At 41.6% G+C, this 20,679-nt stretch overlaps 1 protein-coding gene across 2 annotated transcripts in view; it reads left to right on the top strand.

The window, feature by feature from the left end:
- Positions 1-20,679, top strand: part of gpc5c (glypican 5c) — a 95,102-nt gene that overhangs the window by 32,835 nt on the left and 41,588 nt on the right. The window contains exons 4-6 of one of the 2 annotated variants that reach the window (XM_051404541.1): positions 7,506-7,669; positions 8,831-8,887; positions 10,025-10,147. In XM_051404541.1, the coding sequence (XP_051260501.1) occupies positions 7,506-7,669; positions 8,831-8,887; positions 10,025-10,147 (344 nt within the window). The remainder of the gene's footprint in view (positions 1-7,505; positions 7,670-8,830; positions 8,888-10,024; positions 10,148-20,679) is intronic. The other variant, XM_051404552.1, reaches the window with a different exon arrangement.

The following is a 20,679-nucleotide window of genomic DNA, read 5'->3' as shown; positions in this document are numbered from 1 at the left end:
GTTTAACACCACTTGAATCCTCTGAGACATCTTGCCACATTTTGTGTCTGTAATTTCTCGTAAATTTGTTTACAAAGATGGGAAAATGTTGTCAACAAACTGCAAAGTAACACCTATATTTACAAGGGGGGGAAAAAATGAGAGGCTCTCATTTTTAGATCATCTGTGAGTGATTTAATCAGAATAAACAAGCCTCAGTGTGGAGAGAGAAACTCAATGTTCTCTTTACTGATTGGAATCTCAAGGACTTTTCCCTGTGATATACGAGGGACCGAGGCTCTCTTTAATTAGCACTGACATCATTTCGGATAAGAGAGAGGGAAAGGGGGGGGGGGGGGTTGATTGACAGTGACTGCAGAGTGAAGACTGAAGAGAAAGATGGAGACAAAGTGATTAAGAAAGAATGAAGAGAGACCTAAAAAGATGGCAATGAAGAATTAGCGGGGAGAGGGAAAAAAGAAGGCATGGAGAAAAGAGTAGTGTTGTAAATCATCTTTACTCTCTCAAGGATTTCTGGGAGAGGCCAAGTGGAAAGCTGTCGCATTAGCCTACGAGTGGTTCAGAGGGTTTTGTATATGCTGAATGGTTTTACACTAAAATAGAATGAAGACTACAATGTTTAGGGTGGAGCCAAACCCATAAATTGATGATTTTGACTTTCTTTTGCATTCAGTAATTGATTATGAATTTGTGTTTTACAGTTCATATGACACACACCGCCTGCTCTCAGTCTCCAGCTTTAATCTTACCTGCCCAGAAGAACTTCAAGCCTTCTTCCATTCAAAAATATGCTCCTACAGTTTAATGTTTGAGCTGCACTGTCCAGAATAGTGTACGTGCAAAGTATGACACTACAGGGATGTTTTCACATTCCTCTGCTAAAAGTAGAACGTTTGTCTGTGCTCACTGAAAATAAGATTTTAAAGGGTGGGCCTAAGACCATGAATTGTGACATCATAAATAGTTTGGAAGTCAGTTCTGGTCCAATTTGTAACTTATACTAGTGTAATGTAGAAACTTGAAGCCAACAGTGTACGTTTACTGAGAATTTACTTTACATTCAAGTATGAGAGATCTTGTGTTCAGCAGGAAAACCATAGAAACGGACTAACACTGCTCATGAGTGCATGTAAAAATAGGTCCTAGGCCTTGTCACCCACCTCCTTTTGCACCATCCTTGAGTCACGCAATTACTGTTTTCTGTCTGTCACTCAAGACTCACTATCATCAACAGGTCTAATCACAGAGAACAATGTCTACTGATGGCTCATATATTACATTATCATAAATCTTATATCTGGAGACGTGTAGCTATATATAAGTGACTCATCTGTCAACTGGCTCCACACACAGCAATCTTCATCATTTAAGGTGTAAACCTCTCATTGTATATAATCAGGGTTTAATAGAATCCCTGGCTGTTCCACTCAGAGCCACTTTACATTGTCTCTGAAAACCCAGACACTTTATTTGTTTGGAGGGCACACTACAGTTACCGTACCTTGCTATCTATTCTATTGACGGAAAATGTAAGTATACTGTCCTAGTCCTGGATTGATTGTTTGAGGCTCTAATGGTCTGATTAAACTCAATACATTAAAGCTTACATCTCTCTCTTTGTGTGGTTTAAAACACAGTCTAACAGTGTCGTTGAGGGGGGAGAGAGACTTCCTTATTCCCTTAACCCACCCAGATTGCCCCAGATGGATCTGCGTTTGAACTGGCAACTTTCCAGTCTCAAGCTTGCTTCTTTAACCTCAAGGCCTCCACCACAATGTTAGTCCTGCGAAATTCAAGTGGTCACCTTCATTCGTAAATAAAAGGCAAATGTTTTTTGTATCTCGCTGGGTCCTTGCTATACATACATGATTATTCTTGGATGTTATACATACATCATGTAATGTGTCCCCTTTTTCGTCATTTGGATGAGACAAAATCAGATATACCTAAAAGCCTTATAAAGTATATTAGTAAGAGTAGGTCTAAGGTTGTTGATGAATTCTCTTATTTTCACTCTGTGAATACGGAGACCCTGCACAAGTAGTGGGCCCTCCCTTTCTATTTTCATATGTGTTGCAATTAGGGCTGGAAATTGTTACTTGTTTAAACACAATTATCGTGATTCTCTACAGCAAAAAACCCAGTCATTTCAAATAAAATTGATGCCTTGGGTTTTCTTTGGAGAAAACATCATAAACAAACATGTTGCCAAAGTAACAAGGATTTTCCTGTGCGGTATGTGAATCAGTGGCCTGGTTTTCCCTCTGCATTCCCACTAATCATTCCACTACTTGGCTACTGATTGCACTTTTTCTTCTGCTTTTTATTTTTTCTTGTTTAGTTAGTAACCGCAATTAAGTAAATACCAAATAAAGCTAATTGCGTTCGCTCTCATTTGCTTGCTTTTTTTCAGTCTGGGCGTTGGTTGTTCTGCATAACTCTCACTGAAACATAGATTTTGAATTAAATTACCATGCCAAAGGTAGTCCAACATGATGCTGAATTGGGGATTCTGTTTTTCTGGTGCATCTCTTCTCTGACTCTGTGTCACAGCCTCATGTATCGGAACCCAAATAGTAGGAGAGCACTGTTGCTACTTTTGATTTCTGTCTTTGAGAGCAGTAGGCTATGTTTTACTGTCACTTACGGAAATGTAATTTAATTTCCTAATTTTTACTGGTTAGTGAATATTTCATGGTTATGAGAAAAAACGGTTTAAGAGTTTCCAATATTTGAGATGACAGTGACTGTGGTTTGGATAATGGATGTAAGCAGCAGTCTCAAGAGCCATTCTCAGAGATACAAATGAAGACAGAGGCAATTAGCAGTTTAGAGCTTCCTGCCATAATTAAAGTCATAAAATGTACGTCTTTGCACATATGCATGCTCAATTACACGAGCACTTACAAAATGTACACCAATGAGACGGTGCAAAAAAACTTTATATGAATTCCTAGGATTAATTTCAACAGTACAAACAGCACAGATCCAGTGGTTTTTAGTTCTGATTTAGGCCATCCAGCCCTATGATGCATAGCTGTGATAAATTAAAACAATTCCTAAGGCTTGGTTGAAAAGTGTATATTGTTTTAGCTAAGGTCAGGAACAGCTAATATAACACAATCTCAGTATGTGACTTTTATTTCAGTACACTTGGCCAACTGCTGTAGTGGAAATGTCTGTGTGTCTTTGTTGCAAATGGTAAGAATGTTTGAGGTCTACTAGAAAGTTGTTGTTCACTTTGGCAGATATAACAAATATCGTATTGTTCCCGAACAGTCGGTAGCGTGAGGTGACCGAACTGTATGCGTGTATGCATCGTTAGCACACAAACTATGGAAAAAGTGAAAGAGGGTGGTCTTAACTGACAGAACAAGCTCTCTTCATCCCACAGTGCAATGTGCTTGGGGTGAGAGGGGGGCTGAGAAAGTTCCCTTGGCTTTACTGGGTAATCCCTTGATAAATAAACTGGGAAGACAAGACCACCGCTGCTATCTGTAAACCAATACTCCCCTAGAGGAGGGATGGCCCTGGACTTGGCTAGCTTGGAGCTGCACTCTTACACTGGCTTGACTTTGCATAAGGGCGCAGATACACACAAATACATATATACATTTTGAGATAAACACATGGAAACAGATCCTGGCACACACCTTTTGTAAGGTAAAAATAAATGATTGAGTTTGAGTTGACTATATTGTATATTCTGTTGATATGCAAAACAGCAAAACACATGTACGTAGTTGTAAAAGATCCGTTCTGCCCCCAGCAGAAGAAATCAAATATAAGTGGCTAGCTCAGACGCACATAGAATACATGCCTTGTATTTCCCTAAAGTCTTCCTATGTGGATGACATGCATCCCACCAATCTGCCCCCTCCATCTGTCTCTGTCCTCAGGCAATCATACAAGGAATGCCCCGCAAAATAGCTGGAATTGTGGAGGTATAACGAGGACAAACAGGTGTCTGCCCAAACATACGCATACAAAACCAAAGACTCATGCTGCTCCCAAACGGGATTTTCATTCTCACGCCATCATCAGGTCAAGAGATAATTGATTTATGGCCGTGTTCTAGCCCCTGTCGTTATTCAACCTGCCGTCTGATTGGCCCTCAGGATTATGTGGTCATAAGCTCCAACCTGTAGGAGTATGTCTCCATTTCTCAAGAGGATCCATAACCAAGATACTGTTTATTTTCCCTGCGATGACTTTGTGGTCTGTTTACACTGTTGTATGCTTAGTTAGGCATGAGAATGATTTGTGTCAGCATTTTTGTTTTGAAATGCGGGCCTTTCTTCGGTCTCTTCTGGCCTCTTCAAAAGTAGTGGATTTTTGAACCTCTTCTCTGTCGTTTGGTTGTAAAAATAATGGGGTAATGCAAACAGAACTGAGAATGACCTCCTCTTGATGTCCATATTTTACATGGATGTTTACATTTTTGTCTCGGAGAATAGCAAAGTGTCATGCAAAGGCAGGTGAGAAATGGCACTGGATTTAAAACTGTAGTCTGCCTCTTCGAAAAGTTCACAATGTCAGAACTAGATCCTGTCTTAATCCTCCATTTATCACCACTGCAGAGCAATGATAACCTGGAGCTCTGACCTTTTTTGGCTGTTATTCATGTGAATTATTTTATGTTTGTATCGCCTTTGGTCCCATGAAGTGCATTTAAAACATAATTTTACACTTTTAGGAGGCACAAGGCTGCCCAAGAGTAGCAATAAACAAACATTTACAGCCTAGTACTATTTCCCTGCGCTTTTAAGCAATTGGCATCATACTATATAATAGCACAATGGATATTTTTCTGTATACTGATTGGGTATGTTATGGTGTGTTTATATTTGCTGAAGTGTATTTAGCAGTGAGAAGGTAGGTATTTTCTTTTTGTCCCCATTTATTGTACATGTATTTAACCAAGAGTGTCTTTTTAAAGTCCTAGTCCACAATGAAGTGGACACTATTTCCGTATTAAAAAACAGCAACTATTGTCACTGACCAGTCTTGGTTTATACTCGGCCCTTTGCACAGCTGCAAGCTTCACCCCTTTCAAACATACACACTCTCTCTTTCACACGCACAGTGCCGTAGACCTCCCAAACACTGCAGCCTGGACATGATGTCATTGGACTGTATGTTGTCTGAAATGTGTCTTTTGAATCTTTGGGATTTATTTGATAGAAATTTAATTTTTTGCTAAATAAGGAAGAGGAATATGGTTCACTTGAACCACATCTGGCTAAGTACTTGCCTTGACATTTATAGCATCACTGCTTCTTGGAATTAACAGCGCTATACTGAGTCATTTTATTTGTTGCTACAAACACTCATGTACTTGCCAGTGTAGATAATTATGGACTGAATGATACTGAAAGCTTCAGGCTTATCGACAAATTATAAACTTAAACTGTAAATTTTAAAATATCCTTGCCATTACCCTCGCTCAGATATTCGAATTTGGCAAACTTTGTTTCATAAAGCAATTCCTTTAGAGGTTTGAAATTTACAAGTGTTGTAATAATGTCTGAACACATATTGCTGCACAGACGGTATGAAGATGAATTAAACAGTAATTGTCTGCAAAAGCATTGCAACATGCAAAGAGCATTCAGCTAAGTGTGTGGATAGGCTACATGGCCAAAACAGTTGCTGTGTTCTATCTTTTCTCCCTGCCACAATGGTGTGTGTGTGTGAGTGTGTGTGTCTGTGTGTGTGTGTGTGTGTGTGTGTGTGTGTGTGTGTGTGGCTTTGTGTATGCATGACTGTGAGCAGCTCTACCACATGTGAGCATGTTTTATTGGTCCAGAGGGAGTTAAGGTTAATGCAATAAAACAACCATCCCCGTGCCCAGCGTCTGCCTTAACAGAGGATTTAAGACCGTAGTTGAGCTAAAGTAGGAGAGAAAGGCCAGAGTGAAGAGCGAAGTGCAAACAGAGCAATGAAGATTAAAAATGTTCGGCTAGTTAGTTATGCTGTTAGGAAGCATCTCTTGGATTCCTGAGCCATTGACAACCCCTCTGCTGTAAGAATGTGAAAACTTCCCATTTAAACTCCATTTATAAGGCACACAAGATGATGGATCTGTCTCACCCCGGAGGGAAATTGTATTTTTAGCAGGCTGGCAAGACACATTTTGTGACCGTTAACACATATTTCAGCTGTTTCCAGACTTACTTATCCAAACTCTTCCCAGCATGTGGACACACCCCTTCAACCAACCATTTAAACACAGATGCTTGCCAGCTCCTTCCCAAATTAAGTTTATGTATTTGTTTGTGCATTCCATTGTTTTGGCCCCCTCACAGGCTATCCTAAACACTTTGTGGCAAAGTTTGCACAATAGCTTTCATATTTTGGCTATAGGGAGGTCCAGAGCGGAGGATTAGTGTCAGAGTTGATCACTGTGTTGTTTAATAAATTGGTATGGGTATTGTCACATGTCTTTGTACTTTGGATGCGCTAGTTGCCCAAACCTACCAGCGAAGTAAATGACAAAACAATATTTTTCGACGTTCTTATGATGACAAACAGACACACAAACACAGTATATTCATCCATCTGTTCTGGGAATAGTCTAGGTGTGGTTTACTGTATGTATGAAAACGTCACTAAGAATGAAGAGGCAACTCTCCTTCAATGAAGTTGAACTGAATCATTCTCGCTGCTTCTTACTGTAAGCCTCCTGTTTCTAAATCAGTGATGAATAAGTGGTGCTGCTAAATATTACATATTCCTGTTGGACGCCCTTACTCGGTACAATGACTCATCCCTCTAGACAAAGCGGTGTATATGCATCGATCACTGGAGATACTCAGTCCTGTGTGCAACAGCCATTACACTCTGTCTCTCTGGCTAATTGAGGACCACTTAATAACACTGGCCAGAGGCTTTTAAGCCAATGAGTTGTCATTGATTTTACCTCTTGGTTTGAAGCACACGCCCCTTAATTTTCATGACCCCGCTGTCTCCTCCTCTCCACTGCTGGCTTTAATAGCCCACTGGAGATACTCGCCATCATTGCCAACTGTGCACACGTGCACTCACCTCCATGAGGTAGTGGAATGTTCTACATTTACTGTCAGCCCTCCCGCCAATAACTCACTCATCACACCGTTTTCTTTCATCACATCCCTCACTTCACGCCCACCGTTTTCCCATGTTGTCAGTTACTCTGAACTTCTCTGTTCCATAATTCTTTTCACCTCTTCTCACCCTGCAATCATTCAACTGAAATGTGTGCATTCTCAACCAAACTGATGGCATCACTCTAAAAAAATGTGTTCACATATAACTTATTTGCGTTTTATATGCTTTCAACTGTGCAGGTGCCAATTGGCGGTTTATGGAAGTTGCCCTGCAGCTCCACCCATGCTGTTATATGTTTTCCTTGCTTAACAGGTGTGTGTGTGTGTGTGTGTGTGTGTGTGTGTGTGTGTGTGTGTGTGTGTGTGTGTGTGTGTGTGTGTGTGTGTGTGTGTGTATTTGCTCTGTCTTTCCCACAGGTGGACAAGGTGTGTGGCCTGTCTACTGGTGAACCTACAAGCATGAAGCCTTATACCGAAGAGGTCACAACCTCTACCGTGACCTCATCTTCTCCTCTTCCATCTGTTGCCCCCTCTAAACCTCTACCAGAGCAGTGGCTGGGGCAGTTTGCCCAATTGAAGAGGTAAGACAAAGCAATGAACTGCACTGTGAACTTAGAAGTTTACTACTGCCTTTTGTTAATCATCGTTTATTTTAACTGAAACTTTTGCCTGTTAATTAGTTATAGCTCTATATAGTCAGCTCGATGGAAATGTAAATTAAGTAAAAACTGGTCAGATCTGTATGACATAGCCTGAGGGGTTGGCCGATGTCTATTCACAGCTGCTATCACTTCCCTCTTTCTTCATATTGTTAGTTGGACACAACACACACCCAGTCACCCACCCACCCACTCAGACACACATAGTAAATGTAGTGCCTGGCACCAAAGTCTGTGCCCTCCACCTGGCCTCTGAGGCAGCCATCCCATGCCCACAGCAGCTGGCAGCGATGTGCCATGAAAGGGGGAGAGTGGGTAAGATTAATCTTGACGGACCAACAATTTCCTGTTTACCCAGACGGCCATACCACCAACTCTGCACACCAGTCGGCCGCAGCTTAAATAGCATCACAGACAGAAACACACACACACAACAACACACAGCGTTTCCTGCCTGACCTTGTCCCAAACCATGAATCACTACACTGATGCCAGCCTAGCTGACAGGTCTGGCCTGGCACTGCCACCGCCATTCATGGCAACACAATCCAGCTCCCAGCCTGCTGCCAACCCTGACCAGAGCACATGTGAGCGCTGACCACTTCAGAGACGTGGCAGCGGCACACTGCAGTAAAGGGAGAATAGTGTATTGCTTCAAAAAATATGAAATGTGATAGAGTAAAGCAACATTTATGTTTCGTTTTAATGGGGAAAAGTATGAATCAAGAAGCTCAGCAGAATTTCTCTGGTTTTCCTGTGAATATTTTACTGTTTGCTCATATGCAGATGTTTGCTTGGGTCTGTGTTTTCTGACTTAACATATACCAGTGTCTGTTTTAATTGTTGGTGCGGTGTGGGGAGAAATGGTTATTGATTTAAATGTGGTGTGGCCAGTCTCTGCATGTGCATGATTAATCACTCTCTTCCAGGGTCAACTGACTGTCTTTTCTCCCTCCTCCCTACGTGTCTTGTCATGTCATCCTTCTGTTTCTTTTTTTCTTTCTCTCAACCCCCCCCTTCACATCCCTGCATCCTCCTTGCTTGCAACAATCTCCCCTGGACTCCAACTCCCATCATTCCCAGCTCGTTCCCCCTGAAACCCTCCAAGAACAATAAACATAGTCTGAGAACACTCTCTAGGTAAGCATGAACACAAGCGTCGTATTTCTTTCAATCTCTCACACATTTAATCTAGCAATGACAGCTCATATTGTAACTGGTATGGACATTTAATTTACTTTAACCCTTTATCGGGCCAAGAACCATATATGGTAACTTCCTTTATGACAGTTTTTATACACTTCTATGGCATATTTTGGTGGGTTTTTTTAATAAGTGATATACTAATATACACTTCACTGTTACGGCTTTCTTTGACAAATAACTCAAAGTGGGCTTGATCTTGATTTGCTTATGGCTTATTTATTACATATTTTCATAGCATATTGATGTGGCATATTTCTTTTGCAGTAGCTGTCTGCTCAATCCTTCTATGGAAAGAGGAGGCCTGCTGTGCTGCAGATTGTTGTTGTGCCAGCCCACCTAGACATCATTGACTTTGATCTGCAGCCTAAAACTGAAACTTTTTAAAAAAGTCAAAAAATAAAGAATTTCTTCTTATATCCACCTCGAGGGTTAAAATTTTAAATTTAAGTATATTAAGTATAAAAGTATTTCAATAAGTGCCCTATAAAGGGTTAACGGTTAATTATCTTTGTCTTTTGGGTGACTGCATTTATAATGTCTTACAGAGTCAATCCATATTCATATTGTCTGTTGTGATTCCCGACACTGACTGACTCAGCACATAACCTCTCATGACCCCCACCCTCTTGCTCTGCCTCATGGGTGGCAACAATGTGTGTCCGATCATAATACTACGGCATTGTTTTGCTTGAGATGACAGTGTCTATATCGATGACATGTGTTAGCAGATCTGGTGAAGCAAGCACTTTACCGCACAGTATGATTGAGAAAAATGTGCTGACTCAGTGAAGTGGTCACATTCACTCATTTTCTGCCACCATCAATATCAACATGTATTTTTCACACGCATGTGTTGTTGAGTGGAATGCAGATACTGTTTGTTGTCAGTGGTACGGTACCAAAGTATTGAGAAGTGTGATCACCAACCACACCAAAAATGTAACCACAACCACACAATGCATTCCTCAGTTTAATGTTTTCTAACATGGCTAGTGATTTAGAAACATTTGTAGTATGTTTTAAAATCACTCTATGCCCTTCCCCCCCGTGTGTGTGTGTGTTTTTCCTTAGGGAGTTCTTGATGTACCTGCAGCGCTACAAGTCTTTCTTTGCAGCGTTGCCGGAGATGCTGTGCGAGGGGGAGAATGTAGTGGACGACTCCACATGCTGGAGCGGAGATGATGTGGTGGAGAGGTAAGAGAAAAAGAGCTTGAAGATAAAGACTTTACAAATAGAGATGAGACAATCATTCCCTCCTGACCCTTCACATTACAGATGTTTCTTTCTGATCAAACAAAGAAACAAACCAGATTTCCCTGTAAATCAGTTTTTTTGTTGGACAGTGCTGTGAACACAACTAAAAAGTTGTTTTAGATTTTTAAACTAGAAATATTAAATGATCATTCCCTTCAGCTGATCCCTTATTGGCCTACATGGCACAAATCCATTGTTCTTTTCAGATTTAATAAAAGCAGCAGACTTTAATTAATTTTGGTATTTAGATTTGTAGAGTTCCTCATGATTAGGCAACATTTTGTATCTTGTTATAATACTTTGCTATTGCCAGTTGTTGCATAAACACTTCTTTTTATTATTTTGGCAGCATTGGAATTTGGAGATGAGACATTTCATTTCTCCAAATGACACGACAGTAGATGCTGGCTTGTATGCATTCTTTTCAAAACAGGTCACCCAGTTTCAGCCAATAATAGAGAAATAACTAATACTTTGCTTTGAGAAGGATCAGTTCTGAATACATTCAGTTGTAAAAAACCCTCTGTGCATTTGTTTGTGTGCTTGTGTTGGATAATGTCAGTTTGTGAGTCAGTGTGGCTGACTGTTGTTAATCAATGTGGAATAAGGAAGTCATTAAATCCATCTCCACATTGAGTGATTGCAGGCTGAACAAATAGTTGCTAGGCTCTCCTCTCCTTTGTATGAGAGTCAGTTAATGAGTTGTTATCTGTGCCTTTCTCTTTTTTTCTACTACATTCTGTTTTGTTCTTATTTATGAAGTTTTTATTTTGTGCTGATTTATAGGTGTGGCCCCAGAGCCCTTTTCCTGCTTATGGTTTTGGGTGCATCTCTCAGAGACTGAAGTACTTACACTCTATATGAGTGTGTGTGTGCGTGTGTGGTTATGTGCTTTCTCAGTTAGCATGAGGAGATTTGATGCAGATTATTGAGCCAGTGCAAGTCTGTAACTGATTCCCCCTGCTGGATCTGTTTCTTAAATGCTCTCGAAACTCAGTCCACAATTATGACAAGGTTATGCTCTCCTTCTTCTGCGGTGGCCCTAAACTGGCTCCCATTACCATGACAACCTCAGTTCTTGGCACTGTCAATATTGGCCTTCACTGAGGAAAACAGAGGTCCGGGATGCCTTTCCCCATGATCCACCCTTAGTGTTTGTCAGATCCTTTGGCCCTTGTCTGTTGTGCTGGATTAAGCCATGCATTTTGCTTTACATGAATACATGGGAAGACATTAGGCACATGAAAAGATGTCTCAGATATCTTTTTTATTATCTTAAGTGGTTGGCATAAGTATTTTGTCTGAGGGTTCTATGAATAAGTTAGGCTTTAGTTTGGCCTTATACTTATAAATAGTTAGCTTTCAAAATCTCATCATTGTTTTAGCTTGGCTCTCTTCTCTTCTCTTCTCTTCTCTTCTCTTCTCTTCTCTTCTCTTCTCTTCTCTTCTCTTTTCTTCTCTTCTCTTCTCTTCTCTTCTGGCCCTGTACTCTCCTACCCTTCTCAGCTGCAGAGGATCTGCCAATGACTGAGACATATTGAGCAGACCACCCATTCATCATGGCCTGTGACAGTTTGTCAGCACACAAAGTACAGTAGGCAGCCAGTGTGTGTGTGTGTGTGTGTGTGTGTGTACTAGGTCCATGATCAGGAGCATATGAGTGAGTAAACACAGGGCAAGGCAACAATTCAGCGCCTTAAACAAGAAATCTCTAATCTTGTCAAGTTCATTGTCTGTATTCAAAGCCAGTTCTTTATTCCCTCACCGTGTGTGTGTGTGTGTGTGTGTGTGTGTGTGTGTGTGTGTGTGTGTGTGTCACTTTTACAACCAAGGGCATTGGTTTTTCAACAACAGTGCTAATGGGTTGTAACGGTGTGTTATCACACACTCCCTGGTGAGAGCCAGGTCTTTGCTTGTGGTTTCAAGTGTTCTTGGGTTGAATAAGAAAACAGTACCCTTCTGAAACATTTGGCACCACTCATAAACTGCTCCGATTGGCCTGTGGCTATTCAGCAAACCTCTCTCACTGTATCTGACTCTGTTGGCATGTATTATAGAGAGAGGGACGGGGCAGGGCATGAAAAGGGTTGGCGTTTTGGTGCTGTGGTGCCCCCTGTGCCTCCCTGTGCCCCTGATGAGGGAAGCATGATGGAGTGATGTGGGGGTGGGGGCCCTGGCAGCATAAAGACCCATTGTGGAGTCAGTGGAGTGGGGCACAGCCCTGCCGTGGGGACCCCCAAAGCCTGGAGGGGAAACAAAGACCCTCCTATGAGGCTGCATGGGAAAGACTTGGACATCACTGCCACTACTACTGCCACTGCCCACACCATGCCTGGGAAAGCTGCATGAGAACAGCAGAGGAGATGAGAGATGGGTAGATAGGGAGAAGCAAAGATGAGAAAATATGAGAAGAGATGAGAATAAGTGTGCAGTGAAGAAGACTCGAATTATGGTTAAAAGTGGACATGCTAAAATGCTACAGTGTTAGTCGCTGTCATAGTCTGACTTCCTGTGTGTTGGGCACATAAAGCCCCTGGAGACTTGGTGGGTTTCCCCCATAAAGAGGAGGACATGGACTCATAAACTCATGCACACTCGCATATCAATCCACACGGGATCCATATGCTATTCAACAGCTGGAGGGGTTATTCATTCATTCAGACACAATCATACTGTGCTCGGGGCAAGGAGACACACTTCCACATACACACACACACACAAACCCACACACACCCACGCACACACACACACACTTGTATGTTGTAATACTTCAAAGCACATCAAAGGAATTGAGGGTTGAAATTCCCTTCCTCTCTTTATTCAGCATCTGATGACAGAGGCGCGAGTTGCAGTTGTACTTACAACCAAAAGTGCATGTTGGCATGTGTTCAAACATCTCTGAACATTTACAGCATCACATGTGTGAATACTTTGCAGCATCTTTTCCGGAAAGATAGGATCAACCAAAATTACCATTCTTTATTTAGGTTAGCCAGTTACTATTTATCTATTGTAGCAGTCTCATCACAAACCTCAATAATTCATTGCTATCTCTTTCAACTATATTTATGCAACTATAATTAACTATGATTATGCTGATACATCCCTGTTTTCGCTTGCCTTTTTGACATACTTAATGTAGTAGATAGTGTGTGCAGGTTATAAAATAGATTATGAAATAATGCTGCAGGCTGTAGCCTCTGTTATGGCATCAAAAAGGCCTTGACTAGCCGCATGATGGCAAACACATGAGGCTTGATAAGGATTTTATTAGACAACAACTTATTGTTAAGTTTCTCCCAGACATAATCAGACCCAAAATAATTGGGTATGGTTGGAAAATCAAGGGGGAATAATATTTCAACTCAGGACAGTTTACAGATATAAGAGATTCTTCATTTAAGTGGTGGGGAACACAGTGAATAGCTGTTAGCATCATTGTTGTGGGAGCCTGCAAGCGGAACACTGTAGGTGCAGCTAACTGGATTGAAAAGAGGATTGGTGATACGTGATTGGTCCCTGTGTTGGTTTGTGAGAGCGGGAGTTACTGTAGGGTAAAGCCAAACTGGTAGCAGCTAGCTAGCTGTAGCCACCTCTACATTATTATTTAATTTTTTTATGAGAAGCAGCACATTAGGTGACAAAAGAAAGCCAGTTGAAATGAGTAAATAGTGAGCTGGAAAGGGTGAACAATAATGGCATGTTAACCAGTCACAGCTGTCGGTTGTGTTTTTAATCTAAATAAAGATTGCAGCATGTGACTTTGTTGATGAAATTGGACAGCAGCTCATGCAACCAGCCGTTTCACCAATGAAAGTTAGCTGCAACAACCATGATAGCAAACTCTAAACATAATTTGGATGAACAAGCAGGTGATTCTGTGTGGCATTACTGGTGCGTTGTCTTGCTGTAGCCTTAGACTCATTTGATTAAATGATGTGAACTAGGAAGGCAAATAAATCCTAAGCTGATAGTATAGTAGAAGGAAGTAAAAGTAATGGAGAGGAGTGTACGTAAGTCTTCCTGTTTGAACTTGGCCTACGGTGCATGTGTTAAGAGATGATTTAGGTGGACTTTAGGGATTCACTTTGCATTGAGCTGATTTACAAACTGTATACACAGTGTATATTCTGCAGGGAGGACAAGAAAGGGATGAGACCTTAACAAGAGTGGGTGTATGCACATGTGGGTGTGTCGTGCATGTGGATATGTGTGTGTATGCTCTTCAATAAGAATGGAGAGCTAATAACTCATCACTATACTTAGGGGATGATTCTAAAGTTTTGGATTGACTCAAGGGGACGGACCACAGACAATACAGCAGTGTGAGAGCTTCTGAATGCCTTGCATTTTTATAAGGTTATGACAATCCATTTGTTTATCATTTTGACATCTGGAATCCATTTTGCTATTGCAGGGAGAAGAGGGGAGAGCGCTACACCGGGCAAAGCCCTAACCCCTCACACTCTCACTCACTTTCTCTCTTTCCTCCACTTCCATCGAGTCATAGTTTTTTCTTCTTCCCTCCCTTCTCCGTGTCGGTCTCTTGGGTCAGACGAGCTCAGTTCAATGACTGCAAGGGATTGGATAATGAAATTCTTGCAGCAGGGACAATAAATTAATTACAATATGCAGAGGAAGGACAGTCCCTGCTGTGAGCCTCTGTGTGCTGTAAATGTGTAGCTAAGGGTTTTTGTTGTGGGATCAAAACACCAGCAGAAGTCAGTCTGTTAAGTATGCATATTCTTTTTTTAAATGTAGACATGAAGACAGACTTGATGGAATGGTGGCACAGTAGAGTCATGAGAACAGTTGACATCAGAGAAATAATGAAGTTATGGAAATACAGACTTCATTTTTTTCTCTTGCACCTACCCTTTCACCCCTTCCATTTGCATTTGGCGTCTTCAAGAAACCTCTCAGTCCTTCCTTCCGTCCCTCCCATAATCCCTCTCTTCTATTTCTCCTTAGCTCTGATTCAGTGGCCCATCCCTTTCCCATAACCCTGGGCTGCTGCCTGGGACCTCAGCATGACCCGCTCTACATTACTACATTGCTTAGACTTTTCTCTCTTTGCATCTACATCTTTGTATTGTGTGTGTGTGTGTGTGTGTGTGTGTGTGTGTGTGGAAAAACAGCGATCATATTGCAATAACTGTGAGTTATTTTTTCTCTCTGCTGAAATGCTTGGATTGTGAGAGTTTAGAGTTATGGTATTTCTAAATCTGTAACTGGGCACGAGAAAATAGGGGGAAATGTGTAGGAAGATAGTTTGTGTGTAAGCAAATGTGATTTTGTTTGCCTCACTGTACAATTATTTGCCAATTTGGGACTTAACATGCCACTGAGTTAAGAGTGTTTATGTCTTTGGGCCCCCTCAAGTTTAGGTTTTATGGTGTGCCTTGTGCACATTGCATGTTTGTGAAATTTCCTTCCAACTCCCTTCAGTCCCTCCCTTCTGTTGTGTGTCCAGCCGGTAGTGTGGTTTGAGCTAATATAATTAAAGTGCCACAATAGACTGGCATGTTTTACTGGAGCAGTTCCTACTGGGCGAGGTAGACTGTACTCACTAACCTCTGTCCTTGCCCATTGGCAAGGCATCAAACTCATGACTGGAGAGGAGGATGAGAAAAAGAGGGATAGACATGCTGGTTATGGGCAAAGGAGGTGTGGATGAGAAAACAATGGATAGAAGGAGAAACAAACTAATGGATGAATGAATGAAGGGGAAAAAATGAGGGATGTAGGTCAGTGGCAGCAGGAAGCAGTGGCTTTAGGAGAGCCCTCTGCCTTTGTGGCTTAATTGCCTCTATGAGCCTGTTTGAAGTCCTGCTAGCGTGTCTGGGTGACAGCCAGTAGTGGTCTGTGTGGTCTGTGGGTGTGTGTTTAAAAAGGGTCAGGTTAGCCTCTCGAGCATTTCTGTATCTCAGACACAGGTTTTGACGCATCGTGCGAGTGAACAAAGGGCAAAACCCTAAAAAATGTGTCCCCCTTGATTACGCCACTGATTATATGCATTTGCACACAGAAACACCACACCGCCCTAAAATATTACATGTAAAACAAAACAGTCAAGGAAGAGTCCTCCAGGACGAACCCTGCATTTTAGAGGCAATTTTATCTTGTGTCATAAATTTGCTCTTGGAAGACACCACAGCTATGCAATGAAGTGCTCGCTGTTTACCGGAACACACTCTGTGATGCTTATCATGGTGTTGCAATGTTCCTAATGTACTTTGTATTGCAATTTCAGTTTAATTTCCACTTTTTGTAACATAAGTTACAAAATCAAAGGTTACAGTATACATTGTCTATACTGGCTGCCCCTTGTGACCTTAGAGGGGATTTGAGTGGTGGCACATGAGTCAAACCTCAATGTGCCTACCAAAGTAAGCCACACATTTGCCACTTGTTGAAGCGGCAAAGTGTGACTTTTAGTGCCGTTAAAACAAAGAAAACTAAAACTAGTTCTCAGGTAATACAGGCCCTGGTACTGTATGAGAAAGGCTTCATATCTTTGACTCTCACCATATCAGTAACACACACTTACTGAATCAGTCAGTTCAGTGTGCATTTTAACACTCTTCAAAGGCAGAGAAAATCCACTTTGAAACCTCTGCTTTGATCCAAACACGCAGCTCGTACTTCAGTCGTGCGGACACGGGATTACGGCCTTAGAGACCATCACACTATTTCTGTGTTCCACAGACAGCGCACGCTCTATACACAACACATTCACACGGCCAACACACATCAACACTCACACAGCATGATCACATATGACTTGCAGAGCTGAACCTCTCTCTGTTCTGACTATTTAAGGGACACTGTTATCCCTTATCCTGGGGGATACAGTCAACTTTACGAATGTCAGAGCTTGATTGAAAGTTTTTGTCTAAATTTGAGCTCAGTTTTGTGTGATGCAATGTCTACCTGTAAGTCAGAATTTTGGGCCCGTAGCGAGCATTGGCAAGATTCCCTGTAGCGTTTTGGTGTGAATGTGTGTACCAGTTTAAGTTTTCAGTGTGTGGTATTTACCATCAGAGTGAGATTCTGAACGAGACTTCTGGTTTGAATCCAGTTGCAAGTTTAAGCGTTGCTCCGAGCTGTTGTCCAACCCGATGGATAAGTATGTGAGTTTAAAATGAAAATGAATGACAGGCAAGGGAGGAGAGAGGGAAAGCTAACAAAACCAACTCTGTACAAACAACAAAAGTACAGTACACTACTGTGGAGGGTGTGTGTGTGTGTGTGTGTGTGTGTGTGTGTGTGTGTGTGTGTGTGTGTGTGTGTGTGTGTGTGTGTGTGTGCCTGTGCCTCTGATCTGTGGTCAGTGTGTATGTGGTAACCTGAAACCACAGGGAAAACGTTCCTAGAATTCCGGGTGGGTTTGGTGTCGTGGCTCACTCACTGGAGCCCCCTGAGTGGTGCTGGGAATGCGGCCTCCGCACGGAAGAGCTATACTGAATGAAGGGAAAGTCCCCCTGCCCCCAAACTTTCATACATCCTTACACACTTCACCCTGCTGCCAAACAAACACATAGACACACTGATACATTCTTTACAGACTAATCAATAAATGCATGTATAGAATATAGGTGCAGGATAGTACTCGAAGAAGTATTCAAGAACTGTTTATATTTAGAACAGCTTTTTAGTAGTCTATTTTGCTTAACCCTTGAACCTGACCCTGTTGCTCTAACCTTACTCAAAACTGTATGTGTACATATACAGCTTATTTATTGCGCTAAATACTGTTTAAAATGAAAGTTGAGGACAGTATGGGTGTCTCATAACCAGTCAGGTCAGTCTGATTGTGACAGAGTGACGATGCATGCAAGGACCAAATGTGAACTGGATCTGGTCCATATATGGCTGCCAGATTTGGTTAGACTTTGAGGGTGCAGGCATTCAGTTTTTCATTTTCATTTCATTTGTTTGGACAAATGAAATAAATAAGGGCACTTAAATACTAAATGGCATTAAAGGTAAATGTGATCATCGTGGCTACATAATAGTGGCTGCTTCATAGGGTGACCATCCCACAGCCATATACATTGAAGGCCTTTTGTGGAGAGATGTTTGCAATTTAAACAAATGCCACTTCAGATTTTAACCAGAAAACAGAGAGGGAAAAAAAAGACAAAGAACACCAGGGAAAGATGGTATTTCTTTGAGGTGATGACAAGGCCACCAACATAAGTAAGACCTACTGTATATAGTTTTACATTTAGGAATGTCACTTTCTTAATAGGTTCAAGTTATCACCAGCTCCATAAATTATCCCCTTTTAAGAAGATCCTGGCAAAACATTGTAATTTATTGGAACAGTATAGAGCACAGAAAATGCCAGAGAGGGACTGACCTTATAAAAAGTGATACTGTCAATGACTCGGCACTCTAGGGAGAAATTTGCTCATCTACAGTCTGAACCTCTTAACCCAAACCTGGACTTCTCAGACTCAGCTCACTGACTGACTTATGACCATGTGTCCAATTTCCAACCTGTGGCTGATCATGACAAACATCGTAGTTATGGCTGGGATTCCTGCCAACAAAGCCATTTTGGCCATGTGTTTGTCAGTGCTACTGTTATCTGTTATTATCCAAATGAAGTCAGTCAGATTGACTGACTTCATTTGGATAATAGCGCCCTAACCTTTGCCCTTGTTTCTTCTGCCCACAGTACAGTCACTCTTTCTTACTCCCCTGACCTTAACAGTAGTTTGCACAACACTGCAGGAAATAATCCTACGTATGTCAAGTAGATAGTTAGAACCGCCTCCCTGTCTGTCTATCTAGAATATGCTCTCAAATGTCCATCTTATTGAGTGTCTTGGGACCAGCGCTGCTATATTGTGATCGTATATAAGCATATAAATGTACTGTGTGGTTGTCTGCGTGTGCGTGCATGTGTTCGTGGCAGAGGATCGCTGTGAGTTGTGCTCCCACATGCCCTTTGCAGCAGCAGAGAGTCTGATCCCTGACCCCCTCACTCAACACCCTCACAAGCCCTCTCCACTCTCTATGCTGGGTATGTCTGAGTATGTGGATGTCTGTGTATGTTTGTTGCCTTGAGTCAAATGTACTGTATGTTTGAGTTGAAACTGGACTGTTTGCACTGAGTGCTCTTTGCTTACACAGGCAGCATATACAGTACAGTCCAGATGTGACATTATGCCTCTCTCTCTCTGTGTTTGTCCGTTTTTATGATACACACCGAGCCATTATGTGGTTGCAAAGCTGCTAGTACATACATATTTAATAAAATACCATAAAATCACAACGTGTGGTATATTTAGTTTTATCCACAGTGAACCCCGTCACTGGTTTTTAGTTTACACTGGAGCTGTCAACCTTAAGCACTAGATCACGCCATTCTGGCTTGGATCAGTCAGACAGACAGACAGACAAACAGGTGGTCGTACCACACCAGAGGATCATGGTCCACTCCACCCGTCTGTGCTCCGGGGCATAGTTTACTCTCCTGGCTCTGCCCCTGCCTGCCCTTGTCTGCCTTCCACACACCAACTGCCCCTCCAGCTCCCCCCAGACCTCTAACCTCAGTTATCCATGCCCTCCTCGGCATGTGGGCATGTGGCAGGAAGGAGAGATAGATTCATTGCTCTAGGTCTTGTAATGTTTTTCTTTCTTTCTTTCTTTTTCTTTCTTTCTCTTTCTTTCTTTCTTTTTTCCATCTAATGCCCTTGCTTTGTTGGTTTCTGTAGTGCCATTTCTCTATTTTTGTAAGCAAATTGTTGTTGCGTCCAGTATCTATCTGTCGTCCTTTCTCTGTCACTTAATTGTACACACTTTGTGTATCCCTTTGTTCCTAAATATATACATACAGTATTCTTGAAGTCAGTGAGCTGTCTGGTGGAACTTTGTGGATTTTATATTGGCTAATGCTGCCACCTACTGGGAAAGAAATGTCATTGAAGAATTGTAGGTATATTTTTAATCAGATTACACAGGAAGTAATTAGGTTTCAAAATGTATTTGAGAAATAATTGCAAAGCTAGGAAAATTAATTCAACACAGGTTATCATTGAACAAACTGTCTATACTGATGGTGGATGGAAATCTGTGAATTTTGCTTGAATCTTGCCCACTTTGCTTGTTTGTTAAATAAAAGTTAAATATATCAGTGCTCTTTGTTCAACAATACAGTTACACTGTGAAAGCTTATTTTGTGCTGACATAAAGATATGTAGCACTTGATGATAGCGTAATAACTTGTGACATTTTCTCATTAAGAAGAACCAACAGTAACATTTTAAAAACATAGCTGTGTAGTTAAACCTGAGAGGAGGAAGCGTGTGTGTGTGTGTGTGTGTGTGTGTGTGTGTGTGTGTGTGTGTGTGTGTGTGAGTGAGTGTGTGGGGGCATATGTACAAAAGAAAAATTGCCTTCTTTGTCAGGAAATGATGCTTGTCTGCATGTAATTTGCATGTGTGGGCAAGGCGGACATG

The sequence above is a fragment of the Dicentrarchus labrax genome, unplaced genomic scaffold (genome assembly GCF_905237075.1).
Source record: "Dicentrarchus labrax unplaced genomic scaffold, dlabrax2021, whole genome shotgun sequence".
NCBI classification, from domain to species: Eukaryota; Metazoa; Chordata; class Actinopteri; family Moronidae; genus Dicentrarchus; species Dicentrarchus labrax.
Note: the sequence above shows the minus strand (reverse complement) of the source record. Positions and strands in the feature narration are given on the sequence as shown.